Below are 11,779 nucleotides of genomic sequence, written 5' to 3'. Positions count from 1 at the left end.
GCTCCTTTAGTATTGCACTGTTTGTTCCTTTATAAAGGCACTGTTCCTTTATAACGGCACTATTTGTTCCTTCATAGAGGCACTTTGTTAATTTATAACGGCCCTTTGTTCCTTTATAAAGGCACTTATTAATTTATAACGGCACTATTTGTTCTTTACAAAGGCACTTAATTTATAATGGCACTGCTTGTTCTTTTCTATAATGGAACTTTATTTATTTATGATGGCACTGTTTGTTCCTTTATAATGGCACTGCTTGTTCCTTTTATAATGACATTTTATTTCCTTATAATGGCACTGTTTCTTCCTTTTATAATGGCACTGTTTATCTCTTTATAATGGCACTATTTATTCCTTTATGATGACACCTTATTTCTTTATAATGGCATTGTTTGTCCCTTTTATAGTGGCATAGTTCATTTATAATGGCAGTATTTGTTCCTTTATAATGGCACTGTTCCTTTATTATGACATGGTTTGTTCCTTCATAATGGGCACTGTCTGTTCTGTTAGGGTGACACTTCCTTTAATGGCACTATCTGTTCTGTTAGGGTGACACTTCCTTTAATGGCACTATCTGTTCTGTTAGGGTGACACTTCCTTTAATGGCACTATCTGTTCTGTTAGGGTGACACTTCCTTTAATGGCACTATCTGTTCTGTTAGGGTGACACTTCCTTTAATGGCACTATCTGTTCTGTTAGGGTGACACTTCCTTTAATGGCACTATCTGTTCTGTTAGGGTGACACTTCCTTTAATGGCACTATCTGTTCTGTTAGGGTGACACTTCCTTTAATGGCACTGTCTGTTCTGTTAGGGTGACACTTCCTTTAATGGCACTGTCTGTTCTGTTAGGGTGACGCTTCCTTTAATGGCACTGTCTGTTCCTTCATATTAGGCACTGTTTGTTCTGTTAGGATGACACTTCCTTTAATGGCACTGTTTGTTCCTTCATAATGGGCACTATTTGTATCTTTATAAGGGACATTCTTTGTTCCATTATAATAAACACCATTTCTTTCTTTATAGTAACACTATTCTGCTAGAGCGACTATTTATTTGTAATAGACACTATGTTCTTTTACAAACTCCAACCCTCTAACGGATTTTACATTTCTTTTTTCTTTTTTGTCTATCAAGAAGTCTTGCCGAGGACATAAAAATGAGAGGAAAACCGTCAAAGAAAATTACAGGAAGAGAATACAAAAAAATTACCAGTTTAGTGTCTGAGGTGCCTCAGTACTCCTCTTTTGAAACAGTTCCAAGCCGCAGGAAGGAGGGTAAACAGAAACAGGCATAGTTCCAGAGCTCACCAATGAAAGAGATGAAAGAGTGAAGATACTGGTTGACTCCTGCATTAAAAAGGTGGACAGAATAGGCCTGTGACTGGCATAGTATGCATCATTGTTTGTATTTCCAATATGCAGCAAATCTTAAGAATGGCACAGCTATTTATTGTTAATAAGGTACACGGTCGTCATGAGAACATAGTAGTACACTTTTCAAGATCTGTATGAAATTGAGAAATATATGTGAGCTGTCTACTTTCTGTTTTTCTTCCTTCCTACGACTTGAATTGTTGCAAAAGAAGAGTATCAACACACCCGTGGAATTAAATAGGCCAACTTTTTTTTTTTTTTTCTATCAAGGAGCAGCAAGTTGGGCTTCTTCTTTTTTAACATTTTCGTTCCCTTAGCCAGTCTGCTTGGCATAAAATTAAGATAAGTAAATAAATGAACAAATTAATAATCATGTTTTCTATCCTACTTTGCAGGTATGTGGCAAGAACTTGGTACGTGCACTCTAACTGAGGACAAGATCAAAACCAAGACCAAGGGATGAACAGTCACTACCAGTCTTCAGAAAGGTAAATGAAATGCTTCTTTATTATCTGTTTGTTTTCAATTAGTGCACAAACATGGCATCATTCTTTCCTCTTTGGGCTGCTCCCGTTAGGGTTGCTACAACGGATCACTTGTCTTTACCTTCCACTATGCTCTGTGTCTTGTTCTATTTAAGTCACAACTATGTTCATAATACTAAATGAGACTTTCACTGATGATTTAGTTTGATCTACCTTGCTATTTTTTACGTACCATGCTTTGGTTAATAAGGAATATAAGAAAAGCTGCAAGAAGCCAGTATGCTTTCATGCAGCAGTCCCGTATATCTTTGTTGTTTGAATGAACTGGAGACAGTAATCACACAATCGTTTAAGAACCTTACCGAAAATAAGATAAACATTGCGCTGTATTGAGACACCCATGGGTGACTTCCTTGCAGGTTGTGAGTGGAAATAATGAGGTTTACCTAATAATCAGTCGAAGTTCGTATTCTCAAACGCTTTGGGCTCTCACAAGAATTATTCTCAAAGGTAAGAGAGAGATAACGAGTCGAATTTTCATGGCTGTTTTTTACCATTAATGATGCAGAATCTTTGTTAAACCATCATTAAAAGGGTGAAAGTCTTTGAAAATACACAAATAACTCCACTACATCCTGCAGAATCCTGACAACATTCTTGAAAACTCCAAATAATTTCCACTATAACTTGTTAAAACGAGCCGAGACAGGACACAGAAACATTTGAGAACACGGACATCACTCGTGAATATAGAACCTCCATGAATCGAACTTTGTTATCGGAATACAATGTGCTCTCTCTCTCTCTCTCTCTCTCTCTCTCTCTCTCTCTCTCTCTCTCTCTCTCTCTCTCTCTCTTCTATTTATATTTACCTTCATAGGCTTTCTTCATCCTTCACTTCCTATAGAGGCTTCACCCTTCCTGCCTCCGTGTTCCTTCCTCATCCTCGTGTCATTTAGGTTTCTTTGTCTTTCTTTTATGTTGCTTCTCCCCCTCACTCCCTTTCCTCCATTTTTCTCGTGCACTGTTCTCATCATCATTCTGCCTTTCTTTCTTGTCTTTTCCCTTTTTTTTTCTTCCTGCAAACATCTTTTGAGTAGGGTTGAAATGAATGCTCTCTCTCTCTCTCTCTCTCTCTCTCTCTCTCTCTCTCTCTCTCTCTCTCTCTCTGCATTATTTTCGTTTGTTTTGTGAAACTTTAGATTTTTTCTTTATCTCATTAACTGAAGTAAAAAAAAGTGTGTGTGTGTGTGTGTGTGTGTGTGTTCTCTTATCCATACATTGTTCTGCCTGTCGTCTGAAAGCTCGTGCAGGAAGGTGTGTTAAGGAAATTCTTGGAGGGGGGGATCAGCAGAGTCTTGAAGGAGTGGTGGGAGGAGGCGAGGTGAGGGGAGGGAGGGAATAGACGATTTATTAAGGTTTCTGATCCCCCTCCGCTCTAGGTAACCCCAAGGCCAATCCACGCCCCTGAGAGAGAGAGAGAGAGAGAGAGAGAGAGAGAGAGAGAGAGAGAGAGAGAGAGAGAGAGAGAGAGAGAGAGATTCAGACTCAAAACTTTTATTCACACAATTTTAATATTGAGAGAGAGAGAGAGAGAGAGAGAAGGAGAGAGAGAGAGAGAGAGAGAGAGAGAGAGAGAGAGAGAGAGAGAGAGAGAGAGAGAAGCAAGCTTAAAACAAGCAGCCCCACACGCACATACAAATAAATAAATAAATAAATAAATAAAAACTTGAAAATTTCCACACGAATTTCTTGTCATGTATGGCAGAACAAAACAGACAACGAAACAAAGATAAAACCGAAAAAAAGGCGATAAAAAAAATAAAATAAAAAGCGAGAAAAAAAATGCTTGACAGAGGTGAATGCCGCTGGGACCTTTGTGTGTGTGTGTGTGTGTGTGTGTGTGTCGTCACCTCCCTGACAACCCAACAAAAGCTGAGCTAGAGTGGTGCTGTTGCTGATGTTGCTGGTGCACGGGAACGCGATGTTGTAAGTTAGCAACACGACCCCCTCCTGCCCACCCTAACTCCCCTAGCCCAATCCCTATTCCCAAACGGCTCGCTGTTTGGAGGAAAGGAGGGAGGGAGGGGGGAGGAAGGAAGGGAAGGAGGCAACAACGAATCACGGAGGAGTTATTGTTGAGGAAGAGAAAGGTTGCGAGCAGATAAGTAGGAAGTCAAGTCAGTAGTGTAGGGGAGAAGAGAGAGAGAAAGGGGTGAGAGCAGGGCGACGAGAAGGAGAAAGGGAGGGAGGCAAGAGTCATGTAACCCAAACGCCCTGCTGCCAACTTCCCACTTAAAGGTGTGATTCGGACGGAGCGGCGGCGTGAAGGGACGGGGACAAACAAGGGTTGGCAGGGACAGGGGAACAGTAACAGCGCGAATTTACGGAAGGGAGAAGGGGGGTACCCTGTAGGAGATAGAGGAGGATGCAAAAGCAGGATAAATAGACCCCAGTGAGTGAAGAGGGGGAGAGAGAGAATACAGGAAAAGGGGAAATGTTACCGGGACAGAGATACATCATGATAGGAAGTGATACGTGATGAAAAGTTTGAAGCTGAGGTGATGAAGTGAGTGGTGAAGCGCGCTGCTGCTGCCGCCGCCTACTGTGTGCCTGCCCCCAGCCCTTCGCCCCGCTAGTCCCATGTCTTGCCTGTAGCCACGCCGTCAGTTGTGTGCGGAAGACAAACATTGGATAGACAAAAAAAGAAAAAGGATGGCTGTTTCCTTCAGGATTTCGTGCCATTACTTCTTCTTGTTTTTTTTTTCATTTAATGAATGAAGTAAAGATTATTATTACTGTTATTACTATTATCACTATTTTTGCTACAAGAGACTGCGCAGCAGGTTGAGATCAGTCGCATATACCTGTCTTTACTTTTTTTTTATCACCTTGACCCGAGTCCAGCGTCTTGCCAGAACTGAAGATTAATGCGAAGGATTTCTAATCAAGAGCTTACTTCAGCTCTCTCTCTCTCTCTCTCTCTCTCTCTCTCTCTCTCTCTCTCTCTCTCTCTCTCTCTCCCGTACCAGTCTATCTACTTTATTATTATATCTTCTCCAAAATTTAGTTATCAAAATTGTAGTTCTCTCTCTCTCTCTCTCCCCATCTACCCTCCTATCTCTTCGCATCTGTCACACACACTCTCTCTTCCCCACCTAGCTACCTATCTTACTATCCTTCTCCTTTTCCGCGTTTATAAAAATTAAACACACACTGTTTGTCCGTCTGTCTTTCTTACTACCTCTATATAACTTTTTTTGTTTTCATTTATCTAAAGCCTCCCCCTCTCTTTCTCTGTTGTTTTGTCATTCGAAATTACAGCAATTCCAGGTTAATAATAAAAAAAAAAAAAAAAGATAATATTACAAGCGAAGTTGATTATCGGAACTAAAAGCACGTTATTCAAATGCTAACTCGATAAATTAATGATGTTCATTTTATTTTTGCTGCTGTTCTCGACTGGATAACTATATTGATTCCTTCCGATGAATTGCTGCAACGGAGAACTGTATTTGCCCACCGCCTGCGTGGCGGTACAAGAGCATCCGCTATTGTTACGCGTTAGCATGTGACAATCAGCATTGTCTTCTGCAACACTGATCAGAGGGAAAAAAAAAGATGTTTGATTTTTAAGAAGTGTGTCTACGTAGTAATAAAGACGATGACTAGGAGGGCCCCGCGTAGCTGTCTACAAAGAAGCATGAACGCAGACCACACCCACCACACACCACTATCATCACCACCACCACTAAGGTAATTCCTCTGTGCTTGGGAAGGGAGGATACGTATTGACTTTCTCTCTCTAGAAAAAAAAGAAAGGAGCTTGTGATCATGATTATCGTTAACAACGTTAGAGCATTTAACCTTACGTCTGATTGGGGCTTTGGAGACCGTGCTATTATGACGCAGTGAAAGCTGGTATGGCGGGCGCACGAAAATACCCTTCAAGATGTCTTCTCATTCACTGAAGTCTAGAGCAAGTACAAAACATCGTGAGAAGACACAAAGATCTTACGCTGCATTGTATAATTTTGCGTACACATTAAATAATAATAATAATAATAATAATAATAATAATAATAATGGCAAATAGAAAAAGTAAACAAAGTTTGGTGGGGAAGAGGGCGGCGTCTTGAGAACTACGTAGATAGCAAGGATTGGTTCTTCAGATTCGTGGGGCACAGGCGATAAGGAAAGACATAGGTAAAGGAAAGGAAAAATTGAGAGGGAGAGCACTACATTGTGATGACAGTGGTCGAGTGGACGGAGAAACGGACCAGACCGGATAACGTGATCGATTAACCGAAGAAAAACAGAGAGAGAGAGAGAGAGAGAGAGAGAGAGAGAGAGAGAGAGAGAGAGAGAGAGAGAGAGAGAGAGAGAGAGAGAGAGAGAGAGAGAGAGAGGAAACAGGAAATGAAGCTGGGGGAAATATAAGAGGTAATAGTAAAAAGGTTTTAAGGAGGGAGACTGGTTACCAAGGCTATTAGGAAAGTAGATCAGGATGAAAAGGAACAATATAGTTCTTAAATAGAGGGCGAAGGAATGTGAGAGAGAGAGAGAGAGAGAGAGAGAGAGAGAGAGAGAGAGAGAGAGAGAGAGAGAGAGAGAGAGAGAGAGAGAGAGAGAGAGAGGAATGGAGGGGAGGGAGGGAAGGAAGGGATGGAAGCAAGAGGGACGGGCGGGAGGTAAGGAGGGATGGAGGGAAGTGTTGGTTGGCTGGGGGAGGGAGAAGGGGCGGGAGGGAGAAGGGAGGAAGAGGAGAGGAGGCTTGTATTGAGAGAGAGAGAGAGAGAGAGAGAGAGAGAGAGAGAGAGAGAGAGAGAGAGAGAGAGAGAGAGAGAGAGAGAATGGGAAAGGGGAAAATCAGGTAGCTACAGAGAAAGGAATATAATAATAATAATAATAATAATAATAATAATAATAATAATAATAATAATAAGTAAATAGTAACACACACGCAGTAACAAAGTATCGTGGAAGTTATACTTTATTTCAGCCAGTCCCAAGTTGTTTTATTCGCACATCCCATCAGAAATGTCAGAGTGAACCGAGCGACGTTGTCAAGTCTACTCTAGCCATGCTCATCACCGGTGAAAAGGGAACTACAGATAGTTATTGTTTATGTACAAATATGAAATGTTTACTTCGAGTGGGAGGTGGGTGGGTCACAGCACAGGGACATGAGTAACGTTCCCTCACATTTGGCATAAGTTGGGGCCTCTCTCTCCTACCCACTCCCCCCTCCCAGCCCCTGATCTTCCCAGTGCGTTCATGGCTCGGATACTTGTTCAATCCGGTTTCTGCGTGGCTGCATCTTTCGCAGAGGAAGGTGTGGGAGAGGCTGTGGCCGTGTTTATGTAAAAACGCTTACCTTTAAAGGTAAAATTTTGTAAGTGCATGCGTGAGATTACAATGTGTCCTAAGGGACCGGAATGCGTGGGCGCTTGAACGTCAAGCATTTCATACAAGCGTGAACTTGAGCGAGATGATGTCACTGAGTGGGAGACAGACTGCGTTACTAAACACCCCAAGGCCTGTTGCAATGGGCGCCTTGCTAAGAAATTAGGTTATAATAATTTAGCACGGGCGATAACTTGACACTGCCACCGGCCTGAGCCTCCGGAAAGGAAGAATAAGTTTAAACTCTATCACCGTATTTCGACCTGACTAAACTATTACTTTCCTCCCTGCGCTACCCTGTACTATGTACTACTTCAACCTATATATATATATATATATATATATATATATATATATATATATATATATATATATATATATATATATAATTACTATTATTAACAATTTTATATATTTGTTTTTCTGACATGGCATCATGAGAATTAAGAGGACCAGCAGCGGACAGCCGTATTTTCGTAGGCTTATTACAGGCTGGCCTGGCAGGCTGCTGGCACTCGACACATCACAGGCTCGGGGGACGGGACGGGACGAGACGGCGGGGGAGTGGGGGCGCACAGGCGCACTGCATACCACACCTCGGACAAAGAAAACACTCGGATGCCCCAATTCTTAATATTTAGACCTTAGATACAAGTAGGGTGGCGAGGATCGGCGGGTGGAGAGTGGTGACGGGAGTGGCGGGGCGAGGGGTGAAGGGAAATGAAACAAGTGTGGCGGTGCTCGGCTGACGGGCGCTGCCTCCCGCACCAGCTGACCGCTGCTACGTGCGAGCTGGGGCCTTCCTCTCGCCGAGGCAGCCTCTGCTGGTATTTCCCGATGCACTCCACACGGTATTATGGGCCTGGAGTAATTTTATTTGACACTTAGTCCCGGATATCAGGGTAAAACCTCACTCATAATGCCACGGCACAATATGGCGTCGCGCTGCTCCTTCACTCGATACAGCACTGAGGGTGGAAGTGGCGTGACGTCATGCGCTCACTCCGCCCTCTGGAATATAAGTACGTGTGTGTATTTTAGCTATTTCCAGGCTGGAAGTCTGTTTCACATTTAGAAAATTATGATTGAAGTATATTTTAGAAGCCAGAAAAGATTTACCAGCTTAATGGGAACAAAGTATAGAGAAAACCAATGGCGTACTAGTTTGTGTTCCGCCGGCGGGTGCGCGGCGAGCTAGGGGTGGAGAAGCAGCAGCAATTCCCCCCCGACTCAGTCACACGGCTGCTATGATCGTGTTGAGGTGTACCGCGCTTCTGTATCTCAGAGTCATCCCGCGATATACTCGCAAGAAGCAAATATCACCCTTACTGAACGAACACTTAAGACGGATTATTGCGCTCGACCCGTGACATGAGTGCTGAGGTTATTCTTCCCTCACCCAAAGTGAGCCTACTGGATTCTGGCACCCTGGGCACCATGGACCCGATGGCTCTGCCTGCGGTGTGCGGCCCCCACCGGGGCACTCGCCGTCCCTCGGGGGGGACGGCAGAGAGCGAGAGCGACTCACCGCCTCCCAGCAAGAAGAGCAAGAAGTCCCGCCGCCGTAGAAAGCGACCACGAAAGCGCTGCGACAGGAGCGGTCTGCGGACCAAACCCGTGGCGCCCTTCAACACTACCCAGTTCCTGATGGAGGAGCACGACTTGCTGCAGGACACGGATATTGTGGCACGTCCTCGCCGCCACCGGGACTCCTCCTTCAGCATGGATTCAGACGACCAGTCCAACCAGTTCTACTCGTCGCCTGAAGACGAGGAGGAGTTCCTGACGAAGGAGTTTTGGACGGCGTATGAGGACGTTCACGCCGAGCGGCTGGACACCATGACGAAAGCTCAGCTGGTGCAAGAGTATTTGGCGCTGGAAGAGAAGGTGGACCTGCTGGAGCGTCAGTTGCGTGCAGTGCGAGCTCGCCACCGTCAGCGCTTCCAGCAGCAGGAGGACGAGGAGGAAGACGATGCTGTCGGGCCCGGAGAAGTTCGTGTGGATTCAGAAACTGCACAGAAGATTACGATTTTCCGGTCCGAAATCAACAACCTGGAAGTGGAGAACAAGCGGCTACGGGAAGAAAACTTCGTTCTGCGACGCTTCTCTGAGAGCAGGTCCTTGTCTTCGTCCTCATCTTCTTCATCTTCGTCTTCCAGCAGCGACAGCAGCAGTAGTAGCAGCAGCAGCGATTCTTCAAGTGACAGTGAGCAGGAAGAAGAGGGCCAGCAGGAGGGGACAGTCCTACAAGACAGTGTCGCTCCTGTCGTAGAGTGCCAACCTGACAGTGGGGTGTCATGTGACAGTGTCGAACCTGCTGACCCTCCGTCGTCTTCGTCTGCCACTGTGGTGTCGCGCGAGCAGCCGGAAGTAGAGGAAGTGACGGGCAGCAAGTGCGAGGAGGCTGGGGGCGTGGAGGGGGAAGTGTCTAGCACCACCATGGCGTAGCCCCTCCCACCCCCCCTTCACCCAGTACCGCTCTCACTCACTCATCTGTGATCCAGGACTTTACTTAGGTTAAGGTCTACACGAGTGACGCCCACGCCTACGGTGCTCCCTGCCGTCGCCGCCAACAGCCTCGAAGAAGGAAAAGGTTGATGCGACACCTGTGGAGGTGAAGGAACACCTCCTCAGATACAACATTATCTGCAGGGATGACTGAGGTTGATCTCTTGGGCGTTAATGTTTTTAGTGTTCGAAACAATAGTTTTCTCTGTTTATCTTTTTTTTATCTTTTTTTTTCGGCAAAGGTGGCCGCTAAGCCATCCTACACTAGTTTCCAGATACCAGTCCGCCTTCAAATTAAGCACAATTTAGTGATGTGTAATAACATGAAGTTGTTGGTGATTGTCAGTGCTGCTAAAGATTGCTTGGTGCATTGGATCTCGTCATGGCGGAGTTACCACATCAATTGGACAATAGTGCAAGGCGGCGCTAGGGCGGGAGTGGCGTGCTACCCCCGAGCACATCTTGAAGCTAGTCATGGCCTCCCCACCACTCAGTCCAGACTGGAAAAAAAATAAATAAAAAATATTGAAAAGGAAAGATTAGCCAATTCAACAGGATATATCTGTGACAGTAGAGATTGTGCGTGGCTGGCGAGCACTGGCTCGCTCCTTGGCTGTGACCTACGCTTGGGACCCATAACCCGGGGTCCCCTTGTTGACGAAGTGCTTCTGTTGATACTCTATTATCATCGTGGTTCACTTTGATCCTTCTACCTTGAGTCTATAAATGTCTATTTTTCTTATCAATTTGTGTGGATATGCAGATTTAAAGAATCATGACAGTATGGATCAAAGGTGTTATGCATTTTCCTTCTTTTCTACTGTTAAGGTGCGTCGTTCCAAGTAGTGTTGGGTCAGACGCAGAGCTTACAGCCGCACGCACGCGCCTGACTGACCCGAGCTGTGGGCGTGAGGCGCGGGCGTGATGAGCTAGGCGTCTACTGGACATATCCTGTTATTGGCGGCGGAATATTTTCTGCCAGAGTTCTGAAATTGCTCAACGAAGCTTCGTGATCTCGTCATTATTTTCCTTTTAATTTTATTTACCAAGAAAAGGCTTAATTTTATTTATGAATGTTAATTTAGGAGCTCTTTCAGAATGCTGGTTCAAGCGAGTACAAAGTTCCCTGTCTCCTCGTGTTTATTTTTTTAAGGAAGAGTTTGTTATATATAAAAAGTAATATATGTTATGAAATACTACCAAAAAAATGGTGTATATGCAAGAGGCGAGGAGGGCCAGCTGGCGGTACCTGACTTGTGTGATCATCTTTCCTTTTCAAAGTGTTCGTGCTTCCGCGCAACGTTATAATATATATATTGTCAAATCTAAAAGAATAAAATGCATAGAAATTTAAAGATATATATGTGTTTTTTTCTTTGTCCTCTGATTTATTTGTAAGGTGTATACATTTCTATGATGGACGGCCTGAAGTGATGCGGCGGCGGAGGTTAGTATGCACAGATGGCAGAGTGAGTGTGCTTGGCAACAAGCAGGCTGGGGGCATGTCCTGCGTGCAATGAGGTGAGTGTAGGTTAGGACGCATTACTAGTGCACTGTTGAGGTCTTCTCTGACAGTGAAAAATTGACTTGGTAAGCTTAGTGGGTGTAGAAATAGTTGTATTACTTCACAATGGCATCTACTAGTTGAAGAAAGATCGTTGGTAAGTATAATGTTAGGAGATGCAGAGATGAGAAGTGAAGATGTCAGAGAGAAGAATAACTCTTAAATTAAATGAGATAAGCTGATGGCAATGAAATATTATTTTAGGTTCCCCTTTACTGCCTCCGTTTTCTCTTAGTTCACCATCCCGCACCCTTCATTCCTCTCTCCCCCTTCATCCCCCATACCCCACCAGCTGCCTCCCCACTACCTCCCTCCCCCTGCCCCGGTCCTTTCTTTGTCCCCTCTTCCCTCCGGGCCCCCTCCCAGCCCCTACCCCCTTTCCTCCTCCCTGTCGTGCTGGCATTCATTGGTAATTTTTACTTTCATATTTGCTTTTT

The 11,779-nt window shown here is 44.5% G+C and overlaps 1 protein-coding gene across 1 annotated transcript; it reads left to right on the top strand.

Annotated features, from left to right (window-relative positions):
* The first annotated feature begins 8,485 nt into the window (after positions 1-8,485).
* On the top strand, positions 8,486-11,137 carry LOC135114278 (protein HEXIM1-like). The gene has a single exon (XM_064030163.1). The coding sequence runs from the start codon at positions 8,642-8,644 to the stop codon at positions 9,716-9,718; it is 1,077 nt and encodes a 358-aa protein (XP_063886233.1). The 5' UTR covers positions 8,486-8,641; the 3' UTR covers positions 9,719-11,137.
* Positions 11,138-11,779: the final 642 nt, after the last annotated feature.

Source organism: Scylla paramamosain, chromosome 2, assembly GCF_035594125.1.
Source record: "Scylla paramamosain isolate STU-SP2022 chromosome 2, ASM3559412v1, whole genome shotgun sequence".
In the NCBI taxonomy this organism is placed as follows: Eukaryota; Metazoa; Arthropoda; class Malacostraca; order Decapoda; family Portunidae; genus Scylla; species Scylla paramamosain.
The sequence above is the reverse complement of the archived record's forward strand: the minus strand, read 5'-3'. Positions and strand labels throughout refer to the sequence as shown.